A 17,777-nucleotide genomic window follows, 5' to 3' on the forward strand; every position below is an offset into this window, starting at 1 on the left:
ACTCAGAGACCTCCCCATCTAGCGTTCCATCTCTGGCCATTGGAGATACTTGCTGCTAGCAATCGCAGGCTAACTACGTGTCATTATAGGCAGTCTCATCATACCATCCCCTCCATATATGTATCGAGATCAGTCTTGAAGCCAGTTAGATTTTTTGCCCCCCCTTTGGAAGGCTATTCCAGAACTTCACTCCTCTGATGGTTAGAAACCTTCATCTAATTTCAAGTCTAAACGTGTTTATATCCATTTGTTCTTGTGTCCACACTGGTGCTTAACTTAAATATCTCCTCTCCCTCTGTGGTATTTATCCCTCTGATGTATTTATAGAGAGCAATTATATTTCCCGTCAGCCTTCTTTAGCTTAGGCTAAACAAGCCAAGATCTTTCAGTCCACCTCATAAGGTTTTCCTCCCCTCAGGTCATGCTAATAGGCCTTCTGTACACCTGTTCGAGTTTGAATTAATCTTTCTTAGACATGGGAGACCAGAACTGCACACAGTATTCCAGATGAAGTCTCACCAGTGCATTGTATAATGGTACTAACACTTCCCTGTCTCTACTGGAAATACCTCACCGGATGCATCCTAGGACTGCATTAGCCTTTTTCATGGCTGCATCACATTGGCAGCTCATAGTCCTTCTGTAATCAGCCAATACACCCAGGTCTTTGAATAATAATATTTAACAAGAATGACAAAATGATATTCCCGTAGAGTCATTTGGGTTGAATAAATTAACTGCATTCTAAACATAAGCATCTACTTCTTTGAACGTGCTCCTTAAAGCAGTAGTGGGTCACTTATTTGGAAGTGTGTATGTGTTTCACAGAAACATCTGTTAATACAACCCCCACTTCCATAAATGTATTTTATAGGTCTCAGACATGACATTTGCGTTAGATTAGTCTGTGCACCAACAAGATTAGACCCCTAATAGGCAACATAAAACAAGATAACACATAGTGGGAAGGAAAGGGAGGAGAGACAGGATAAATCAACTTTATTTTTTGCACTTAGCCTGGCCTGTAGCTCTTTATCTTAATTTATTTTCTTTTTTAAATTCTGATTTTTCCTTTGGAGTACTGTTTCTTGTTGACTCTGTGGTTTTAGCCCTTGCCTATTTTCTCAGTCTTGTGCATTTTTAACCCTTGCCTATCATCTTCAGAGATGCCTGATCAGTTCACCTTAATGTACATTATTAGGAGCTGCAGCAATATTTTTCAGGTATGCTTAGAAAGATTTTTCAGATACCTCTCAAACTATTACTTTAAGCTTTTTGTGTATTGTAGATAACCTTTAAAGTGTCAAAAATGAGCTTAGATTAAGCTGATTGCATTTATAGAACATTAATTCAAGGCTTGATTAAAGATAGATGGGATTCTTTTATATATTCAGCTTTTTCTCTGCTCAGCATTTTTAAGAAAAGGTTTGTGTAGTAGCCAAAAGGACTAAAGGAGAGTATCAGATAAAGGCAAGTGTTTCTCTTCTCCTCCTCCCCCAAATACGTGAATCCTGCTCCCATTGATGGCAATGGTAGTTTTTCCAGTGGTAGCAAGATCAGGTCAAAGACTTGTTCCAATGCATTTTGATGACATCTGTCAGTTTCAGATTGTATTGAATTTTCTAGCTCCTTCAATATGCAGATTACAGATAAATTTAAATCTTGAATTTCACTAATGGAGTGACAAGTGTAAAATTCTGTTCTTCTACCATTTACTACTGGTCTTCAGCTACTAGGAAAAGATTTTGTTCTAAAACAGCACTGTATCCTTGGCAGCTTTCAGTTGAACACATGCATGTAATTACTTTGTCTTTCTCTACAGTTTTATATTTTTGTGTTTTTTATAATAGCAGTGCTGATCTTCACTTCCAGGATTCAGTCATCTAATGACTGAAAGACGTCCTCAGCTCAGCCTTAAGCCTTAGGTTTTTCCAGGCAATCATTAAATGCCAGAAAATGCCCTCCTTACCAATCAATTATTCTTTATTGTGGTGAAGTTATCTGAATACTTCCTATTCAGACCAAATGTCATGTGGCCTGGTCAGGCACATCACAGCATTTTCAGAATTACAAGTTCTGTTGAACAGAAGGTGCCATCAGCAGTCTTAAAATTCCAACTTAACATTTGAAACTAAAACTCTGAATTATGAATAAACTGAACATTCTGAAGGTAGTTGTTCACCACTATTTAGAACACTGTTCAAAGCAAAATAAGTGTCTCTTATGTTCAGCTTCACGTAACTCATGTAGATGAAGCAGGTTACATTTTTAAAAAGTCAAGGATGTGTTTTGGAGGGAAGTAAAAATCTAGGTAAATGAGAATAAAACCTGAAAATACATTATACAGCACTCTAATTTATAGTATTGTTTTTCTGTCAAATCTAGAAGATGGGTTTTCTTACAATACCTATTTTAAATGTATTGAATAAGTGTTGTGTAAGGAATGGATAGTGTTAAAACTCCTCCTCCCAATAGGTCATAATAGTGTATGAACTTATCTTGGTTTCAGTAATTTGGGTGGCTGTAAATTTAAAAAGAGAAATTTGACGACAACTTTGATTCACCAAGTTTTGAGGTTTTTATGTCTATTTTTGGTATTTTGCCATCAAGTTAAGTAAATTTGTTTTCTATATCCTTTACAGTTTCTATACCCAATATCTACCCCCCAAAAATGGAGGTCAGCTAGTGTAATACTCTACTTATTTCATATACTAGAAAATGCAGCCTTTATTTAATTTTTAATGACTTTAGGCTCTGATCCTGCTAAGAGTTGCACATGTGCTTAACTGTACTCCTGTTAGTAGTCCCATTTATTTCAATGATAGTAAAGGTAAGTACATGTATGTTTGTGGAATTGAGCTCTTATAACAGAGCATCTTAATTCAGTGAGAGAGGCTGTTCAGTGTCACAGGACAACTTAGCTTTAATTTTTTTTTTAAATGCTCCCTTTTGAAATGTTTTCAAAGAAGTCAGGAGATATTAGATATGTCTCCTACTTAAAATTAATGGAAGGTATATCTAAACCCTTTAGCCTACTCAACCCTTGGGTTTTAAATTTCCCGTTAGAAAACTGACCTGAGGACTCCCAGGTACAGCTGAATTTGCTTCATGACATTGTTCTGAATAACCTGTATGGAAAAAGAGTTCTGAAAGATTATATTAAGAGACATTTGTGGAGGGGAGAGAGAGGGAGGTATTAACAATAACTTCTTTAGTAGAAGATGATGGTTTGTGCTGCCTCAGCTAGTTGTTGACAATATTTTGCATGCTGAAGTAGGTATTTCCCACTGTAGAAATAGATGTTGTGTTTTAGCTCTATTAATACTTGACTATAAGAAGAATGATCTGTCATTTTGTTAGCTGCAATCCTACTTAATGAATGAATTATATGGCACATGGGGTATTGCAGAGAAGTACTGTTTACCATAGATTTGGGAATATTATGTAAAATATTTTCATTGTTGCCATCAAATCTGTTATAGTTAAAAAATGGATTATAGTAATTCCTGTGTTGAACTATTGATCCCCTATTAAGTGATGACTCCTTGAGTAGTTATTCAGTAGTAGTAGACGTTAGCTTTAGGTCTATAGTTAAAAGGTGCTTGTGAGCAACTAACTCTATTTTTGATGGTTTAACTTTTATTCAAGTTTGTCTCTAGACTTAAGTAATGGTAGTTTAAAATTTGACCCTCCTCTGGGGGGGGAATTATATTAAGATTGAGACATGGAATTAATCTTCAGATATTTGATGGAAAGTGATATTCTTTCTCTTTGCCAAAACTAAAGTAATAATCCTATTTAAAATTCTGAAGTGCTAATGGACTGAAAATTGAGAAGTTCAGTATTTTAAAAAACATAAAATTTGTTAACCTCAAAGTGGGAGATGAAATAAGTATGAGAGATCTGAAGCTGTGACTTTTTGTATAAGGAACCTGTTTGTGGGAGACTTTATATAAAAAAAAAAAAAAAAAAAAAAAAAAAAAATTCAAAACATTTAGTTGATCCCTACTCTCTTGTATTAATAAAACAAAGAAAGGGACTACTTCTTCAAACACTGTTTAAAAGGGGATAGTGTATAGAAGAACCCTTAACAAAGTTCCTAAATTATGCATCTGGTATATGTATAATTTACAAACTAAGGAAGTAAAACTGGAGCAAAAATTATGCTTTATAGTACTTTTCTTTAATAAAAAAAAAAAATCAACAGTGCACATCAACTTTTTTTTTTTTTTTTTTTTTTTTGGTAGTAATGAGATGGGGAAATCTTCCTGGAACTCAGCTGACTGTCAGTATGTTGAAATTAATCCCTACTGGCCACTCATAGTCAAAGCATTACTAGTTAAGGTCAGAAAGAAGAAAATGTAATATTTAGCAAAACACTTAAATTATTTGGCTCATGATGAGCCCTTCTTTCAGATGATTGTAATGTTACTAGTGGTGGGGGAGGAGGATACTGAGGGAAAATATGCCTGCTAGAACTGTGTAGGGAACAGTAATTCCATTTTGTGGAGGATTTTGAGAGCAACTTGTTTGTTGTTTTGAACCAAATCAAAACATTTTGATTTTTTTAGCAAAACCCTGCAAAAATTAGTTTCAGAGATAGCAAAATGTTTAGTCCCAAATGTCAACAATTTCTGTTCCAGATCAAAATATTTTGTTGTGTGCAATTTTCAGTGTTATTTAGTCAGGGCAGGGAAGAGGAGTAGCTGAGGAATAGGACACGGACTTTTTAAAACAAACAAATGGGCTAGGATGAGTGGTGGTGGTGGAGAGGTGAAAGAGGAGTGGGGCCCCTTGCCACACAACTGTCCCTCTCATCCAGTGTTTGGGAGCACTTTTCTGTGGTGATAGGGGCTGTCAAACATGCTGTCTGCCACTACTGCGAAGGACGCGGGGGGGCCCTCTTCAACCTCCCCATAGCATCTCTCAGTACCACCTCCTTAGGTGGGACCACAGATTGCCAGCCCCACAGACTGCATCCACCATGAATGCATTGAGGCTGAGAGCTGTTGACAGCAAATGCTGCACCTATCCAAAAACTGGCTCACAACCAGATTGAGGCAGTGAGTGAAGCTAGGGATGTGGGAAAGACCATTGTGCTCTGTCTTTATGATTACTCCCTTGTTGCTGCAAAACCAGCAGAGAGGGACCTTAGCCACTCCTCTGTGACATCATGCAGCTTTTCCAAGATTATTCTGGAAACAATGACTCTGGTATGCTGTCAACTGAGGATGTACATGTTGCCAGAGCTGCTGCCAGTCTCTCTGCTGCTCCTGACCTAGTAGGCTGTAACATGTGTAGTCAGCTGTCTGACCACTGAGCCACATGTGAGTAGTCAGGTGTACCCTTCTACATTCGGTTACCCAGACTATACTGTTCTGAAATTCTTAAAGCAGTACACTGATCTGATACTGCCTTGTTAGTAAAACAGGAATATCTAGGAATCTGGTACAGGGGGGCATAATCTCACCTTCCATGTAGGAAAAAGGAAGCATATCCATACCGAGCATCTTTGCACATTCTGCTGCATGCTCCTGGACTTAGCTGAAAGTACTTGAGTGCTTGTCCATATGTATTCCACCACTCAGTTCCTTCTCGCTACCCACTGCTGCAAGACTGAGCTCTTCAGTGTCTGCATCTTTATGCATCCCTTTTTGCTCTTAGCTGTAAGTGTGTGTACTCCCTCCTTTTTCTTCTCTGACTGGGAGTTCCATGGTATTGGGTCATAGGGAGGGATGTTATTAAGTCTCCTGGGTTTAAGTATTGCCGCTCTTGCAGGTTGGCAATTCCAGTAAATAATGGGCACACAACATGCCATTTTGTTTAGGAGAAGCACATTTCTGATAAATGTGTGGTGTGCAGTTTCTTTTCTAGAAGGTCCTTGAAAGCTAGAGAGGCACATTTAAAGATGATTTTGTTAGATCTGTCTATGCAGCTAGTCCCTGATCTGGGGAGGGCAGACCCCCTTGGAAAAGTTTCACCTTGGTGCAGGAGTGTCCCCATAAGCTTCAGATCTACTAACTGAGCTCCATCTGGAAAGACTCATGATGGCTTCAGACAGAGGTAGGGCTGATAAAAACCTAAGTCCTCAGATAAAAAGGAGCGTTGCTAATCTGGGAAAAGCAGGGACAAATCTCAGTGCGAGTTTCCCAGCGAGAAGAGGTCTGTTATCTCACCTCTTTGGTTCTAAGGGGACTTTATGGATTGATATGGGTAACCACTCTGAGGGAGCATGGTACTGGGGCTTTGGGTTTACTTGGGGATTCACAATCAGCTGCTGCCATGGCATCAGGGATTACCTGAGCACAGAGTGCTTTGGAGTCAGTTACTATGGTACGGATTTCATCAGTACTACTCTCCTAAACACTACTTGCTTCTGCACAGAATGTCTGTACCAAGTGTATTGGCATAGCCAACCCTAAGGTTTGTGGTACTGCCCCTCTCAATACAAAAAAGCGTGCAGTAACAATGGACCTTCTTAGAAGAGTCCGTCTCCCTTGCTATCCACTGGACTAAAAATCCCTCTTGTGATACTGATGCCTTTTACATCATTGGCACAGAGTACTGATCTGGGGCTTATGTCCGGTAGAATCCTAGTACTCAGGCTTCAGATGCTCCCTCTCCCCCCTTAGATTTAGAATGTTCATTGTCCTCTTCTGACTCTCAACACTGCAGGGAAGGCTCCCTTACTTATTACAAATCTGAAGGGGAATAGAGGGCTTCACTTAGGACACAGCAGGTTTATGAGTAGACACTTGCCCTGATGTCCCTTTCTGATATAATGTCATAACATGGCTCTATTGGAAACTGGGGGGGGGGTCTTTAAGGTCCTAGATATCATGCCTTTGCATCTTCTAGAATGAGAACCTTGTGACACCCTTACACTCCAATATTCACCACTGTCATGTAATTAGGATATGTTTTGTACAAAGTATGTCTTGTGAGGTATCATTCTAAAAGCCTTGATCTGCTAAACATAAATATTAGTATCTTGTTGGATTGTATGTGTTATTGTCGTATCATGGTATGGGAAGTTATGACGTTTGGCTATGTATGTGTTACTGAAACATATTACGGAAACGTGTTGTGAGGTTGAAAACACCCACAAGCAACCTTTCAGATACAATAGTTAAGGCCAGACAATGTTAATGGCTTATTGAGGAAATGCACACAAGCACAAAGATTACCCCAGGAACTGTGTACAATAGAAACATCTCAGAGATAGCACTACGCAATGGGAACTGTTTGACCCAGGTCATAGCAAAAAAGCTTTCCAGCAAGTGGGAAGAAGATATAAAAGGGGGACAATGACATCTTGAGGGTACCTCACTCTCCCTGCAACATCACACCTGGAAAGACCTGAGGGGCAAGGACTGAACTGTGGGAAGTGATGGTCCCAGGCTAGAAGGATCTTTAGCCTGTGTATGAAAACCCGGGAAAGCCAAGGCACTTGTGCCTTAAGAATCTGCCAGCATGTTTATCACTGAGTGAGATTTTGTTAATGTATATCCTACTACCTATCTAGTGTGTTAAGCTCAGTTTGCGATTTTTGTTTATTTACTAAGGTAATCTGCGTTCAGCTGTTTGCTATCCCTTATAATCACTTAAAACCTTTTGTAGTTAATAAACTTGTTTTGTTTATTCTAAAACCCAGTTTCAGTTATTCATAACTGATGGGGCAAAAAGCTGTGCATATCTTCCTGCACACTGAGAGGGAGCGGATTTCACGAGCTTACGCTGTACAGTTTTCTGTGCAGTGCATGACCATATAATTTTGGGTTTTCACCCCAAAGGGGGTGTGCACTTGAGTGTTGGGCAATCCCCTAGCTGATTCTTCCCATGCAGAGCTGATTTCAGTGTCTGTGTCTTTCTGCAGCTGGGCATGTCCCTACCTGTGTGTGTGCTACAGGAGGCATGAAGGCCTGGCACAGCAGGACAGGGTGAGGGAGCCCAGGCTGGTGGAATGGGTGGTCTCAGTGGGACTCCAGTACATCAGGTGACACCCTGGAGTGGGGGGCAACCTGTCCCGAACCTCTCCTACCCTGTGTCTGGAAACTACAGTGTTTCAGATTGTAGGTCATGAACCTGGCAGTTCAGGCAATACCAGCTGTTATTTTGTCCTCATCCCTACCTGAGGCAGTGGTGGTTCTTCGAGTGCTGGTCCTGACATGTATTCCACACATGGGTATGCATGTGTGCCATGTGCCCAAGTCCAGATATTCTTTGTAAGTAGTGTCACTTGATCTGCACGTTTTCAGTTGCTCTCCTGAAGGCAGAAGAGGCAGTGCAGGCAAATACCTCTCCAGTGCCTTCTGATGTACCGCATGGTCAGAGTCAGAATCCTCTATGTCCACAGATTTCTCCAGCTTCTTTATCGGTCTGTAAATATATATTGTAAATAGTTTTATTATTTAGCAGTATTAAAATTGTAATATAGTATAGTTAAGCTTCGCTTTTTCCCCTCTTGGGGAGTCCATTCCCACAGAGTCCTGGGATTCAAGAATTTAGTCCCTTTCCCTAACTCCTTCTCTGTGTGAGATGAGCACCAGTGCTGCCTCTATCTGGGTGAGATGAATATCTCAGCAAAGTGCAGCATTTGCTGCTGCTTTTCCCTCTTGAACATGTGAGGCTTGTGAGCTTTGGTTGAGAGAACACCTTATAGAGAAGCTCACTCTGATCCAGCCTGGGAAACTACCCTCTACATTGGCCTCAATTATACCCACCTCAAGTATAAGCTTGGGAGCAGAGCCTAGAGCTCCTAAGCCCAAGGAATTGGAGCTGCATCTAAATCTGCTCCTAAGAGAAGAGACTCATCCCCCAACTCCATGCAGGTTTGCCTTTGCTTGCAGATCTTAAGGGCTCAGACTGCTTAGGACCCCCAGGAAGGAAGGTAAAGCACGTAAGAAAAAGATTCCCCTGGAGGAGGTCCAAGATGCCTAGCGTCGGCACCTTGACATCCTATTGCTGATAGGTCCCTGCAAAGTAAATTTAACAGTAAATAAGGCCATCATGGAACCAGCCAGGGCTGTCTGGCATACCCTGGCCCCCTGCACCCCCACACCTAAAATTGTCATTATTTTGTTCCAGCCAAAGGAATGGAATTGCTTTGCATATACCCAATGCCCTACTCGCTAGTGGTGCAGGTAGACCTAGAAAGAACAAGGTTACAATACCCTACAGTCACCTGGCTGACAAAGGCTTAAAGAGATTGGACCTTTTGGGAAGAAAGGTATACTCCTCTACAAGCCTGCAGCTTTGTATTGCTACCTATTAGGCTTTGTTAGCAAAATATGACCTTAATTACTACTTCAGACATGCCAGACTTTAAGGACAAGCTTCCCCTAGAGGACAGAGCCCAGTTTCAAACCTTCATTGAGGAAGGCAGACTAGTGGGGGGGAAAATGTCCCTACCAGCTGCAGTGGATGAAATGGGTATGGCATTTAGAGGGCTAGTTATGAGCAGTGAGTCTTGGCTTCACTCTTTAGCATTCCCATGGGAGGTCCAGAATACTGTAGAGGATTTACAGTTCAAGTCGCACTTGTTCCACAAAAAAACTGATGAGTCTCTACACTAGTTGATTTATGGAGCCTATTTATTCTCTTGCTTGATTGGTTTTATATGGACCTCCTAAGTGATACATCTTTGTATTTTCATGTTGCTTGCTGTCTACTGTAATTCTTAGGTATTCTTTCTCTGTGTGCGTACTCTTGTATATACAGAACTCAGTCATCTCTTAGTTTCAAGTAGGCATGATGCACTTGCTAAAGTAAGAGCACAACACATTCAAAGGCATGGGTTCAATGCAGAGGTTGATATTGTGGAAAATAATCTAATTATATCCCCAGGGAATAGCCATAATTAGACCTATTGATACATATGGTAAAATGAAGATAGAAACCTAGGGTTGGAAGCGAGCTCAAGATGTCAGCTAGTCCAGGCCCCTGTGCTAAGGTAAGATTAAGTATATCTTGACCATCACTGACCGGTGTGTGTCTAACTTGTTCTTAAAAATTGCGAATGACAGGGATTCCACAGCTCTCTTGGTAGCCTTTTACAGTGCTAACTATCCTTAGTTAGAAAGTTTTTCCTCATATGTGACCTGAATCTTCCTTGTTACAGATTACTACTTGTCCGACTGTCAGTGGGCATGGAGAACAATTGATCAGTGTCCTCTTTATGACCGTATTTAACATATTTGAAGACTATCAGGTCCCCCTTTAGTTTTCTATTCTGAAGACTGAACATGCCCTTTTCTAACGTTAACTCAAAAGTAAGTTTTCTAAACCTCTTAGCATTTTTGTTGCTCTCGTCTGGACTCTTTCCAATTCGTACACCTCTTTCTTGAAGTGTGGCACCAAGAGCTGGACATAATACTCCAGCTGAGGTCTCACCAGGGCCAAGGAGAGCAATACAATTACCTGATTTGTCTTGCATGCATCATTCCTATTATTACAACCCAGAATATTCACTTTTTTCACAACTTCATCCTGTTGGCTTATATTCAAGTTGCGATCCACTATAATCACCAATCTTCTTCACCAATACTACTGTCTAGCCAGTTATTCACCATTTTGTAGCTGTGTATTTGATTTGCTCCTTCCTAAGTATAGTACTGTGCAGTAGGTGCTGACTTCAGACCAGTTCTCCCATATGGCAGTCATTTTGAATTCTAATCCTTTCCTCCAGAGTGCTAGCAACCCCTTCTAGCATGGTGTCACCTGAAGGTTTTATACACACATTCCATTATCCAAGTCACTAATGAAAATATTAAATAATACCAAACTCAGAACAGACCCCTCTGGGAGCCCACTAGATACATTCCCTCTCTCCCCCTGCCCCCCATTTTGATAGTGTATTGTTAATAACTACTCTTTGACTGTGGTCTTTTGCACCCACCTGATAGTAATTTCATCTAGCCCACAATTCCCTAGTTTGCTTATGAGAATGTCTTGTGGGTCTGTGCCAAAAACCTTACTAAAATAAAAATAAATCACGTTGACAGTGCCCTCCCATCAATCCACTAGGCTTGTAAACCTGTCAAGGAAAGCTCGTATCAGGCCTTGATGAGCTCGTTGGTGTTGTGGATCAGCAGGCTGATGAATGGTTCCTGCATTTCAGTTCAATAAAAATGTTGTCATTGCTTGCTAATTACTGAACTTCTTGAAGTTTGTGTGTACTCTAGGTTAAAACTAGATGATCATTGGATTCATGGAATCCAGTATATAGGCTAAACTGATACAAAATTTATAAGAACATTAATTTTAGGGGAGTGTGTATTTTTTGTGGAGACACATACAATACTACTTAGCTCATTGTGGGGCATTTCTCCTTGCCCAATCTAAGCTTCCCAAAATGTGTCTAGCTGCATAGATTCTGCTTTCCTTGTATCAAATCACAGATCTGATTCCTAAACTCAAATCAAATGTTAGAAAAATCCTTATTTTGTCATATATTAGCTCTGCTGCGCAGTCACATAACTGTTGAGCAAAACAAGGCCTTGTATCTTTCATAGTTATGATGCAGTGTTATTGTGCCACCATGTCACCAAAAATCAGCCCTCTGGGAAAGTGGAAATACAAAGGAACTTTTTCATACTGTATTCCCTTTATGGCTCTCATGTAAGAATATTGATTTGGTAAATACATTAAAATATGACTTTTTGAAAATATAATAGAAATGCAAACTAAATCTGTCAGAATTTCTTTAGTAACAGAAGATTGGTCTATAATACAAAAAGCTTGCATGCTGCAGAGAAAAAAAATCTAACATCAGAGCTCATAAGGTCTACAGAAGTGGTGGTTTGGGGCAGGAGATAAATGTAGGTGATCATGCTTGTGGTGCACTATGCCAGCCTTCCACGGTGTCTCTATTCCTGGTGGATTTACTAAGCTTCTAAATGCAGCCTTTTCCAATTTGGAAAATCAGGCTTTCTTATGCTTTAATTTTACCGAGGAGGTAAGTGCCCACAACGGCCACTGAACTCTAGGAGCCCCGGGTGTTTAACATCTCTAAGGATAAAAGTAAAATGTTAAATGTGGAATTTAATTCACTTTTTTAAATTTAACGGGAGGAGAGCGGTTAGTGTGCTATGACAGAGGTCTCTCAAGGTGATTAGCAAATGACTACATCTCTTCTAGGTCTACCCCAATCTCCCATACATGCTCTCCTGTAGCATTCAAAAGATCTACATGAAGGGAGCCCCACAACTGCAGAGTTCAGGATGTCTATAGCCTTATTTCTCCCCTCCACAGGTGGAGTCTGTGGTTAGTCAGGTACTTTGTGGGCAGCAGGGGTTAAAGCAAAAAGAAACCACAGCATATGAAAGATGTCTCCCAAACTATCTTAACTGCTCCACGGTAAAGATCCCATAAGAGAAATTGCTTGGAGACATATTCATTAATATTGATACCTTGTCACTGAGTGCAGAAACTAGAATGCCTTACTCATAATGGTACCATGGTTGTACCAATTTCATCTTCCTTTATGGGCATATAATATACATAGAAAGGCATACTTGCTAAATTTCCAATTAGATAAGTAGTAAACATAAGCCAGTCATTCCAAATTCTTTGATTCCATGTGCCATCAATTAGTGTCATTGATTACAGAGCTAACATAGACTTACAGAAACACCATGAAATTGAGGCAGAAATAAACCAAAGTATCAGACTGTGTCTTTATATATATATATATATATATATATATATATATATATATATATATATATATATATATAACCAATTCTGAAACCAGTGCTGTGTCTCTCTCATTTGTAAATATACACTTTTTGGGTGAAAAAAAAAAATTAGTTTGTCTGGGACTGTAACTTAGGGATTTTATTAAGCACTTACGAACGATGAGGATGGTAGAGGTGAGTTGCACTTGACCAATATGATGGTTTTTCCAGACTTTGGATAATCTAGTGCTATAATAGCCTTCATCCCCAAATAGCCTATTTTAAAAAGTAGGTTGAAAGAAATTAGTGAAGATGAGGCTGGCATTGCTAAGCAGGTAGAATTAAGATCTTTTAGATTACCTTGCCTGTGCATTTCTGCATTTTTAATGTAAAGATTAAACTTTAGAAACCCAGGAAAGTCAGATTTCTGGGTCTAATGCTTGTATTTTGGGAAATACAACATTCATGTAAGGGGGTCTCCCCTTAAGTAACTGATACATTCTTTCAACCTTAACTCCAGTTTAACAGATTCTTTGGTCTGGGTGTTTGGCTTGTGGATGGATGGATTGAATTTACTGGGTGTAAAGTTTCAGCCTGGAAAAATAAAATCAGTAGTTTCCCTGGGCATGGTTCACGATTATGCTTGCTATCCCTCCGAAAGTTAGGTGAGGCAGGGTTCTGAATTATCTCTAGAGAAGAAAATAATAGAATGGATTATAAATTCAGAGGTTGTGTTCTGAGGTTTTTTTATTTTAAAAATACAGAATTAATTATATAACAGTAGGTAAAAATCCTCAAAACAGAATCTTAAATATAAGTGAATAAAATAACATACAAAACAATACCTATAGTGTTCTAGATCTTTTCATACTATGGACATTCCTATCGTCCTTGGTATGTCCTGTATTTCACAAATTTGATACAAATGGTGTGGAGAACTGAAGGTTGAGAGATACTTCTTTGTTTTTTAACTTTGCGTAAAGCAAGGGCAGGTATAAATGCTAAATGGTGGGAACTACAGCTCTGTGGTTTCATTTTGAGGTTTTTCCTTAATCTTATCCATATTTGCTAGTCTTATTGTGGTACTCTTTCCAGGCAGACTGTGTAGCAGTATTAGACCAGTGAGCTCTAACATGGGTGTGAGGCCTGTCTGTGTGGATGTTTGCCAGAATGGGAATACTCCCAAAGCTGCAATAGTACTAGTGAACAAGCTACTAGTGTGTAAGTGTAGTGGTTTATTTGAATGTGGCAGAACATTTAAACAATCAAACTTTTCCAAACAAATACAGTTGGAACCAACTCACAGTAAGCAGGAAACTTAGTTTCCATCTCTGACAACCAGACTCACTAAGAGAAAATGTTTCAAGTCAAGGCCAAACGTATGTGTTACTTCTCCAGGCAACTGCATTTTTTTCCCACTTCAGGTCTCGTTCGACGCTCGGACACTCAAGATCTCACTGGAACCAAAACTCTAGCTCTCATGCTGCTCGATCACAAGAACAGCGGAACCGTAGTAGGATTTCCACAGTCATACAGCCGCTGAGACAGAATGCAGCAGAAGTGGTGGACCTCACAGTGGATGAAGATGGTAAGTTATAATTATGACTTAGATCAATATAATGAGGATGCAGTACGAAAGAGCGGAGGGACAGGGGGATGTTGTCAGCAGAACAGAAAACTGAGTTAACACTAACAAATGAATATTTGGTTGCTATTAAAATATAGTTGTTGCAATCAAGAGGATAAGCCAAAGTAAACCTGCTTGTCAGCTGCTCCATACACACTAAATCTTGAATGTTGTTGCTGAATTTATGCTAAAAATAAACATGTTAGTCTAGTGGATGTTAAATAAAAAAGTTGATGCCTTTTATTGGATTAATGAGAATTTTGCTCTTCACTATGAAATTGTAATGGATTGAAAGATATGCATAGTAGCAAGATTCAAGTTTAACTTAAGATCAAAGGGTGACTTGTCAGTCAGTTTGCCATTTCTCTTCCTAATTACTGTCTATATTTATCATGAGGCTCTACAAAAAGGACTCATTTAAAAACGTCTGTGGCAAAGTCAACTAATCTTAAACAAAAAAATATGGAAAATTGTTGTAAGAAGAATTACTGTGTGAAATAGATAAAATTACACCACTTAAATGTGAAAGAAGATTAGTAATTCTGCTGTTAAGTGAAAATCAACTCATCCTTAACTATGGAGCTGCTAAGGTATCTCCACAGTGGTTCTCAAGAGACTCTCTCCCATTGTAATTGACTTTTTTGCCTAGCTTAGTGATTCAACGGTCTAGTATTGATGGATCTTACACCATCTTCAAGGAAGAGACTGTGATATTACAAACATTGCATAATGACATTACATTGAATCCCAGGATGAGCAGGATAATTGAAAAACCAGGGCGAGCTTCTATTTACACTAGTAATGGTATGTTGAGAGAGTACTACGGGACTATTTTAATGAGGTTTTAACATTTCCCCTAACTTCTGGAAGTTGCTGCTAAAGATTCCAGCAGGCACTTAAAATCTATTGGCATTTTACTGGTTGAAAATAAGGAGGACAAAGTTGAAGTAAATAGGCTTTTTAAAAAATCTTTTTCTCTAACATGCTTTTTGGAAATATTCTACTCCAGTGTTTTGAAAAGGAGATGGTTATAGCAGGTCTTTATTACTACAACTATGTGCTTTAGTTTAATAAACAAATATTGTTTGAAAATGGTTGATTTCGAAAGGGGTGCCAACTTGTCTTGTAATTTTTACATATTTAATTGTGCCCAATATCAGAAGGAGTTTTTGAAAATCAGAGCTAGTATGACACACTTGGAATTATTAAACTTGTGTAAAGTAGAACCATTAATTAAGAAATATGAAGGTTTTTTGAAAAGCCACTGGACCAGGTTGTGTAAACTTGTACAGTTCACTGATATGCATTAAACACAGATGATGATTATGAACTACAAGTAATCATATAACTGCTTGCTTAGGGATATGTGAAAGTCAGTATTAAATGAGTAAACCAGTAGTTGCATCATATATTACAATGACTTAGTTTCCTTTCTAGTTATGTATAATTGCCAAATAAATCAAATTCTCTGGTTTGGCTTGTGGAATGATTTTATACTGACTTTTTACAAAGTTTGACTTTACTAAAAAAAAAAAAGCAAAAGAATACTTTAAAACTCTTCATACTTTGGATTTTTCATACTTGTTGAGGAAATAGAACTAACTTTCACATTTTATATCCCATCAAGCCACTTGTTCTGAATTTATCAGCATCTGGTAGAAATAAAATCCAAAACTTCCTGTAAAATAAACAGTTGTAAGGAAAACTGAGTTTCTTGGGATCTTTAAAAGCTTAAATAGCATGTACTGTTGCAGTAATCGTTATACTGATTCTCTGTAATGTCCACACTTCCATAGAGCCCACAGTTGTGCCAACAACCTCAGCTAGAGTTGAAACCCAGGTTGTGAGTTCTACTTCCGGTAACAATACCAATACATCTACCTCAGAGCAGGCCTCTGATGCTGCTATAAGTGTATCCACTAGCCAGATCTCTACAGCACCAGAGACATTGACTACTCTTCCCAATAGCAGCACTGCTGGGACTTCAGTGGGAGGTACAGAATAATAGAACTTTCTCAAGATCTGTTTTATGTTTAAATTGCTTTGCTACCTGTTGTTATATGCTTAGGCCTGGCTTTACTTTGTTTAAATGAATTATTGTGTCTGTGCAGATATTGTTTAACAGAATGGCAAATTTAGATATTTTTCAAAGTAACACCATTTATTAATATTTAACACAATAGAACTTAAAGGTCCCATGAATTTAAGGCCAGACTCTGCCTGTCCCTGTGTAAGTGTGCTAGAGAAGAGAGATCTTAAGGAAACTTCCTCGAACATACCACATGCAGAGGTCAGTCATCGTTGGACTTCAGGGGAGCATGAGCTCAGTTAGTACACCTCTACCCCGATATAACGCTGTCCTCAGGAGCCAAAAAATCTTACTGCGTTATAGGTGAAACTGCGCTATATCGAACTTGCTTTGATCCGCTGGAGCATGCAGCTCCCTCCCCCCCCCCCCCCCCCCCCAAGCGTTGCTTTACCACGTTATATCCGAATTCGTGTTATATCGGGTTGCGTTATATCGGGATAGAGGTGTACTACCTGCAGTACTAGTAGACCCAGGAAGGGACTTCTCTGGTCACAATATGTGGTGCATGGGACCTTGTCTGTGCCCGTAGCCAGCAGCTGCGATGAAATGTGGGTTTGAATGCACTCTGAATGTAATAGTGCAAGATTCTTCCTCTGACAATTCATATGAACAGATCTAACTGATTAGTTTCAGGACTTCTCATAGGAGTAAGTGAAGCCACCTTTCATATCCTTTTAAAATGTTTGAGTTTCAAGTGTCATTTGGTGAAGTCTCCTGTAATATTGTTTGATGTGGATGTATTTCCTATCCAATTACTCACTATTTAATGGGGTAATGATTGATTGAATCCAGATACTTCTATTTCAGACACCATTTCATCATTCATCTTCCACTTCCTTTTCCAAGTTTCAGCAACACTAAATTTGTTTAATTTCTCTCCATTTTAAGATGATGTAAGGAGAACTGCCTCTAATACTACACTGGAAACTGGTCCTCCTGCCATGCCAAGGTTACCATCATGTTGCCCCCAACATTCTCCGTGTGGAGGATCTTCACAGAATCACCATGTATTAGGACACCCTCACACAAGTTGTTTTCAGCAGCATGGCCACCACTTCCAACACCACCATCACCACCACCATAATCCCCACTCAACTGTCCCACTGTCTCCTTCGTTCAGTGACTCCAGTTGCCCTGTTGAAAGGCCTCCTCCAGTGTCAGCTCCTTGTGGAGCAAGCAGCAGTACTGGGACCAGCTACCATGACCAGGCATGTTTAACTTTTATGATTTTTCACTTTACATTTTTAAAGCGATGTTAGCAGTATAATAGAATAAGACTACTGAATTGGGAATTCACTTATTATCTGTGGCAGGTATAAAAGAGGCTTGAAATAGGAAAATTTGAAGCATGAGTTCTGAGCAGTGAAATTAAATTAAAAAACAA

The 17,777-nt window shown here is 39.3% G+C and overlaps 1 protein-coding gene across 3 annotated transcripts in view; it reads left to right on the top strand.

Annotated features, from left to right (window-relative positions):
- Nucleotides 1–17,777, top strand: part of RNF111 (ring finger protein 111) — a 79,701-nt gene that overhangs the window by 24,202 nt on the left and 37,722 nt on the right. For all 3 annotated transcript variants that reach the window (XM_054042146.1, XM_054042144.1, XM_054042145.1), the window contains exons 4-6: nt 14,102–14,265; nt 16,101–16,298; nt 17,282–17,601. In XM_054042146.1, coding sequence (XP_053898121.1) covers nt 14,102–14,265; nt 16,101–16,298; nt 17,282–17,601 — 682 coding nt within the window. The remainder of the gene's footprint in view (nt 1–14,101; nt 14,266–16,100; nt 16,299–17,281; nt 17,602–17,777) is intronic.

Source organism: Malaclemys terrapin, chromosome 10, assembly GCF_027887155.1.
Source record: "Malaclemys terrapin pileata isolate rMalTer1 chromosome 10, rMalTer1.hap1, whole genome shotgun sequence".
Taxonomy (NCBI): domain Eukaryota; kingdom Metazoa; phylum Chordata; order Testudines; family Emydidae; genus Malaclemys; species Malaclemys terrapin.